Source organism: Acyrthosiphon pisum, chromosome A1 (genome assembly GCF_005508785.2).
Source record: "Acyrthosiphon pisum isolate AL4f chromosome A1, pea_aphid_22Mar2018_4r6ur, whole genome shotgun sequence".
Lineage (NCBI taxonomy): Eukaryota > Metazoa > Arthropoda > Insecta > Hemiptera > Aphididae > Acyrthosiphon > Acyrthosiphon pisum.
Genome location: NC_042494.1, coordinates 94,956,029 through 94,962,985, shown reverse-complemented (window position 1 = coordinate 94,962,985; position 6,957 = coordinate 94,956,029). Strand labels below are relative to the sequence as shown.

The following is a 6,957-nucleotide window of genomic DNA, read 5'->3' as shown; positions in this document are numbered from 1 at the left end:
CACGAGTATTTCATATACATTTGTCCAGCCCCCCCAAGTAAAATCTTCAAATTGCGCCTATGCTTAAAAATGTACCAATATATACAAGGTGATTCGAAAACCATGCTTACTCCCTTTTTTCTTCAATAATACAGTTATTTTATATATAACCCACTTAAAGACCATATTTTTAAATGTTTGAGATTTATTGTACTACTTATTAGGAGTGTCCTGCAGTGTTGATACAAATTTCTTTTTTTCAAATGAGAACCCTCCCCCCTTATCAACTAAATTTTCTAAAAATATTGACGGAATTATCAAAATTAAAGTTCGTAGCATGACTAAATAAACAGGCATGGTCGCTAGATTACTGCACGCGTATTTTATACATATATCATACTTCCCCAGACTTGGAAGAAACACTAATATCATAGAAAAAAATATTATTCACATTACAATTATATAGGAATTTTACTGTTTTTGCCATGTCTGGGGAAAATGCGCAGTGATAGGAAAAATTGGTTTTTTGGTGATCATCCCTGTTTATTTAGTCATGGTTCGTAGTTTTTGATGTATTTAATTTAGTGTTCTAAGAATAAAAAGTCCATGCTGGTAATGGGCTTATAAGATAATATGAGAGCTAAGGTGATTTGAACATTTTAGTCACTAATGTTATAATCTATAGCCATTAATAATTTGTAAAAATGGTCCAAGTATATAGTAAATACTAATTCCAATAAAATAAAATAAATTCCGTTTATTTTATATTTTTATAAAACCATTTTTAAGGATTATAATATCTTAGGTACAAACATTTTAATAACTACATTTTCAAAAAAAATTATCGACTAAATAATTTACAGTAAAAATAGGGTTCTTATTTGAAAAACAGAAGTTTGTATAGCCACAGGGCACTCCTATTAAATAGTTCAAAAAATTCCAAAAATTAGAAAAAAATTGTCTTCGAGTAAGTATATGTTTAAAAATTTCAAAAATTAGAATTTGAATAAATTTATTACCAAAGGAATAAATAGTGGTGAGCATGCGTATTGGGCGATGTGCATACCCGTTTGGCCGAATTCAGTTACGTTCTGTAAATACGTTATCGAATAAAGAAGGACTCCACAATCGCGTGGGGCTTAGGCTCTATCTGACTCACACTATACTCATTATCCCGGGTTTTTTTTTCAGGAAAACTTCTATCAGTTCAATTATAATATTTAATATAGCATAATAATTATTAATATCCGTTCATTTTTTTTTTTTTTAATGTTAAAATCGTTAATTAACAATATATTTACACAGATAAAAGGTATAATTAATATGTGTAAATATTTTTATAATAGTTAAGTGTGTGAGGATAATACTTGTGTAATATATAATAATATACGTCTTAAACTTTCAGATTTTCACTCTAGATCTATGCCTGGATTAGACGGATAACCTATTGATTATGAAATTTAAGCATTCATAATTCCTTCTACTCTAAGTTAATCCATAACAACAATCCATTAATGAAACGCCTATCTTCTTTTACAATCCCTGATAACCCCCAGAGACGTCTTAAACGATCCTGGCCTAAAGATCTCCCAATTTAATCTGTCGGGTGGCACTACTGAGTGCCCTCCCTTATCTGTCAGTCTCGCTATGTAAATATCTTAAATCAAAATTACTTATTGTACAGATGTTGTATAGATTGTAATTAAATATATTTTTAATGAAGTATAGAAAATTGTAACAAAAAAAATTATAGTCAATAAAACCGCTTATGCAGATACAATTAATATACTCGCTCAGACAATTATGCAAATATACGTATATAATATACACGTGTATAATATAATATATTATATACGTATATCATGTACGTAATATGCAACGTTTGCGTCGACCACCTTTTTTTATTATTAATTATTATTATATCAAGACTGCTCTATATGTTACAATCAGTTTCTTGAGAGGCATCGCACCGTTGTCCGTCAAAAAGATACCTTTCCTACTTCCAACAAAGCAAAAAAAAATTCACTTTACCTATTATTTTAATAAATTTATATCTTATTTATGTCGTATCCACATAGTGAAATCACTCATTTCATGAACTGGATATCCAGGTAGTGAAATTCGTCCAGATTGTGAATTTTGATGAAAAATACATTATATTATGGATATCCATTTCCTGAAATGGGCGCATTAGCTATTTTGTGTACTTTGTGTAATTGTTGTAACTTGTAAAACAAAATTGTTATGTTATTTAACAATAAATAATTATATTATATCATTATAGTATTATAACTATACTTTTTATATTGTTTTATGAACAAAAATAAACCAATTACATTATATTACATTAGAAATATTTTTATTTTATTTTTCATAAACCATCTTTATACGTATACTATATTTTATTACATAAATAATAAATCAATTGATTTAAACATTTATTTATTTTTACATGACGATTGAATACGACATCGACTGTTACATAGCATATTATTTTTAAAACATGCACACCTACTTGATTTGCAAGGAGTTTTTGCCTTACACGAACAAGACAAAAATCCTTGCCCTCCTGAAATTTTTTTAATCATTTTTCGCAACCAAAATTCAACATTTTTATCAACTTCATCAATAGTGAGAAATTGAGTTGTTGATTTTTTTCAAACATTCACTACTTAACCATCCTTTAAGTAAACCATATTTTATAATATATATCACTGATTATATATATATATATATATATATATAATATACGTATAATGCTGGTTTATAAAAATGAAATAAAAATATTTGTAATGTAATTTGTTGTAATTACTAATTGGTATATTTTTGTTCATAAAACAATATAGAAAAGTATAGTTATAATTAGGGCTCGGAAGTTGTAGGGATTGCATATTTTTCTGTATGATCACAATTTATAGCAGATCTACCTCGAAATTTGAAGTATACAATCGCGAATTGAAAAATTGAAAATTGAAAATGCATATTTCACCAATTTTAGCTAAAAAAGTGCATATGTCATTGATTTTATAGGCATATTTTTTCGCAAATTTAACATTTTTAATGCACATTTTGCAATTTTTTCGTGCATATCTGCATGCATATTTTAAATTTTTTAGCTCCTACAACTTCCGAGCCCTGGTGATTATATTAATACAATATAATATTGTTATCTGATCAGTATTATTTTTAAAACAATTACTTATAACAATTTGATTAATATTAATCAATCTGTTTTTTTAAATATATTATTTCGTTGATACGCATATGTGATTCCGTGTTAAAGTCATTGTTCACACTCAAATGTTCACGTATTTTGGAATACAACTAATAAAATACAATATTTAACTAAATAAATATCTAATATTATGTAAGCAAATACTATTAATTTATGTATTAAAAAAAAAAAAATTACAAGTGAAATCTACCTATTAAGTTTATAGAAATTATATTAGCTAATTAGATGCGTGCAATTCCCTTCACACTCCCCTATATTAATTTGTTGGTAGTAAATAATATACATTTCAGTATTTAACGCGTTTACAACCATCAATAATAATTCGCGTTTTTCTTAATTTCAATAATAATTGTTCGGATCGAAAATGTATTCTGGCCAAATACACATATACCTACGCGTAACCATGGAAAATAACATTCCCGTTGTTATTTTATTGTACTATACTAATTGTGTACGCGCTTTTACGAGTCATTACATTTTGGTATTCGTTTTAAACGCAAATAATTACAATGTCTATTAAGAAATTTTTTAATTTTTTAATATTCGGAAAAATATCTTTAGGTCATAAAGACCAATCAATTTTTGAAGAAAAAGCTACGGATGAAAATTCAGTACGTACTACCTATTATTCATATTATACCCGTATATTATGTGCAGTGAAACCTCTCCTAATGGACACCGCCCTCTCCCATTAGCTGTCACTTCCCAATAGCGGACACCCACTTCAATACTAGACACCTCCCAGTAGCGGACGTTTTCTCGGGAACCAACTACAAACTTTCTACAATCTGAGCACTGCGAATAGCGGACAAAATTTCAGCGACTGAGAGTGTCCGGTATTTAGAGGTTTCACTATATAATATATTATTGTTATTATTATTGTATCATATACAAATCATTAAGCAACTCTGCTCTTTTATAGTTCTATCCCTTATAAACAATCAACTGTTAACATTACATTATACCTATTCTTCTCTGTTTGCGGTTCATATAAATCGAGAATAATATTATTATGATAAAAATTATATAGTTTCTATAACCATTGAAATTTGATTATTTTATTTAGATCCGTTATCATTTCACTACGAAGTTAAAGACACGTGACAACGATGACTCTAGTGAAGCGATGTGTCAAGTTGGACGTGATGTACGTATTATTATTAATATAATTATTCATACTAAGTCATGTGCATTGTTAAATTATTAAATTATTAATTACCTCGGCACACTTTTATTTCTGATAAGTTTTTAACTTTAAACGTAGGTATAAACTGCAGTCACAGTATTTTTAAATTCTCATTTTTTCTCATTTTTTCGCGGATCATATTATTATAAATCGCGCAACTTTATTACCATTGTTATTATTGTTGTTATTACCTATTATCGTTATTGTTATTATTATTATGTTCATAAAATCTTTAGAATTCAATAATATTATTCAGAAATATCGGTTGCAACTTAAATATGAGCAGTGAGTTTTGTCTATACCGTAGAATGTGGGAACTTTAATTTCGTGGTATTACTTTGATACACTTACATTTTTATTCACCAGAGTACTATGATGATTTAATTTTTTTTTTCATAAATTGGGGTTACTATCTAATATCACATTAAGAAATAGAGGTATCAAAGTTTTGTAACTTTGATAGCATATTTGAAATTAAAAAGTTAAAAATTGATCATAGCTAGCTGTAACTAAGAATTAATTTTAGTTTTATACCTACAGTTTCTAGCCAGAATATATAGTATTATTATTACCTACATTAAGTATAACAATTATCAACCCTATTACATAGATAATTAACGTGTTACATTTACAAATATTATACCTATACATACCTAGGTACCTATAAATCATTGTGTAACCGTTTTCTTTTTACGGTTCATATTATAAATCATGCATAATATCGTCGACATATTATTGTTTAGATGGGTTATATGGCCACAATGTTTCCGTTTTCACCACCTGGTGAAAATAATAATATGCCACCCGCTGTGGAGGAAATTAGTGATCGTTTCGGAGCACAAAACTATCGCCTTACACAAGTTCGTGTTATAAAACAAACGTAAATAATATTATGATACATATTCACTTATTGTAATATTCTATGTTATTATAAATATATAGGTGAAACGTAAAAGGGATGCGATGCTTTTCGGAGACGAACCTCTATTCAAAAAACACAAACATTTTGCTTCTGTTTTGAAGGTTAATATAATATATTAACACTTGTGTAATATTATCGTATACACATTTAATTATTGTAATCCAATATTATCATAACATATAGGTTGATCCTACAACCGAATTAAAGATTTCGTTGGCCGAGCCACCGACTACAAACAAAAGACGACCCGTTGGCGTTGTTGTGAGGTCAGCTCCAGTTGATATACCTAAAAAACGTTGTAAACAATTATTATAAGAATCACATTCTTAATATTATTTATTATTTATTCATTTTTGAGAAGTAAAAAAATTCCAAATTTCATTTTAATTACAGTAATAATGTATATTTACCTATTATAACAATAAAAATATAAAAATACAACAACGAGCTGTTATTATTGTACATTAAATTATTAATAAGAATACTTCACAAAAAATGTCAAATGAGTTATCTACCTATACCTAATAAACGAGAAATGTACAAAATATACAAAATGTGTGTTACCTGCAGCCAATTATTTCATTACATCAATAGAGAAGTATAATATTCATTCATTTAAATTTGATAATATTATTTAGATAAATTGCATTGTTATGCATTTTCTCAGCAAATAAAATCTGACGAGGAATATCGGTGAAAAAAATTTGAGATCCTTATAGAATCAATATCAGTTGAACATTTTGTAAAAAAAAACACACACATATATTATTATAAAATCTTTACGACATTCATCGGTTCACTCAGTTTTTTCCAATGTTGCCATGAAAACCAAATTTTGTGAATTTTTTTACATTCTTTTACAGAACCACATTTAGGTCTCGCTAATATAGTTTATTTTTATTAAACGGTACCTGAAATTGCAGGTTCTCATTTATCGGTTTCTGATCATTAAATTAATTATCTTCAGTTCGTACCGTATATTTTTTGATATGAATAACGAAATTCTAAAATGATTATTATTTCTAAGTCATATTTGAATATGTGATCGCACAAAATGTCAAAAAAATAATATTTCAGTTTCATATATCATATAGAAAATAAAATTAAATCATTATTGTTGGCACGGTCATGTAGTGAAATCTATTTGAGGTTCAAAATTTAGTCTCGCGTGGCCCTCGACCTGTTAGACAAAACACATTGTTCGAAACACAGATTTAAAAATATTTCACACGTTTACTGAGTGAACCCAAAACCCGAATATTGGCAGAATAATAAATAAAAAAGCGCAACTCCATCGCGTATTTCACACATAGATTATAGGTACATGATTAGGGCTCGGAAGTTGTAGGAATTGCATATTTTTCTGTGTGATCACAATTTATAGCAGACCTAGCTCGAAATTTTAAGTATACAATCGTGAATTGAAAAATTGAAAATTGAAAATGCATATTTTGCATATTTTACCAATTTTAGCTAAAAAAAGTGCATATTTCATTGATTTTATATGCATATTATGCATATTTTATATTTTACTAAAAAAATTGATTTTTTTCTTTCTTAACCTGTATATTTCAACTAATATTGAATATAAAACTAAAAATGATCAACGAAGGTATTTATTGTCATCGCCATAGT

At 27.6% G+C, this 6,957-nt stretch overlaps 1 protein-coding gene across 1 annotated transcript; it reads left to right on the top strand.

Moving 5' to 3' along the window:
• The first annotated feature begins 3,409 nt into the window (after positions 1-3,409).
• Positions 3,410-5,688, top strand: LOC103310696. The gene is made up of 4 exons (XM_029486613.1): positions 3,410-4,361; positions 5,144-5,260; positions 5,343-5,423; positions 5,506-5,688. Exons 1-4 carry the CDS (start codon positions 4,341-4,343, stop codon positions 5,635-5,637), a joined length of 351 nt encoding a protein of 116 aa, XP_029342473.1. The 5' UTR covers positions 3,410-4,340; the 3' UTR covers positions 5,638-5,688.
• The last annotated feature ends 1,269 nt before the right edge of the window (positions 5,689-6,957 follow it).

Coding starts and splice junctions, on each gene's coding strand:
- LOC103310696 (XM_029486613.1), top strand. CDS start 4,341: ATGTGTCAAGTTGGACGTGAT. Junction 4,362..5,143: donor TGTGTCAAGTTGGACGTGAT/GTACGTATTATT, acceptor ATTATTGTTTAG/ATGGGTTATATGGCCACAAT. Junction 5,261..5,342: donor AAAACTATCGCCTTACACAA/GTTCGTGTTATA, acceptor ATAAATATATAG/GTGAAACGTAAAAGGGATGC.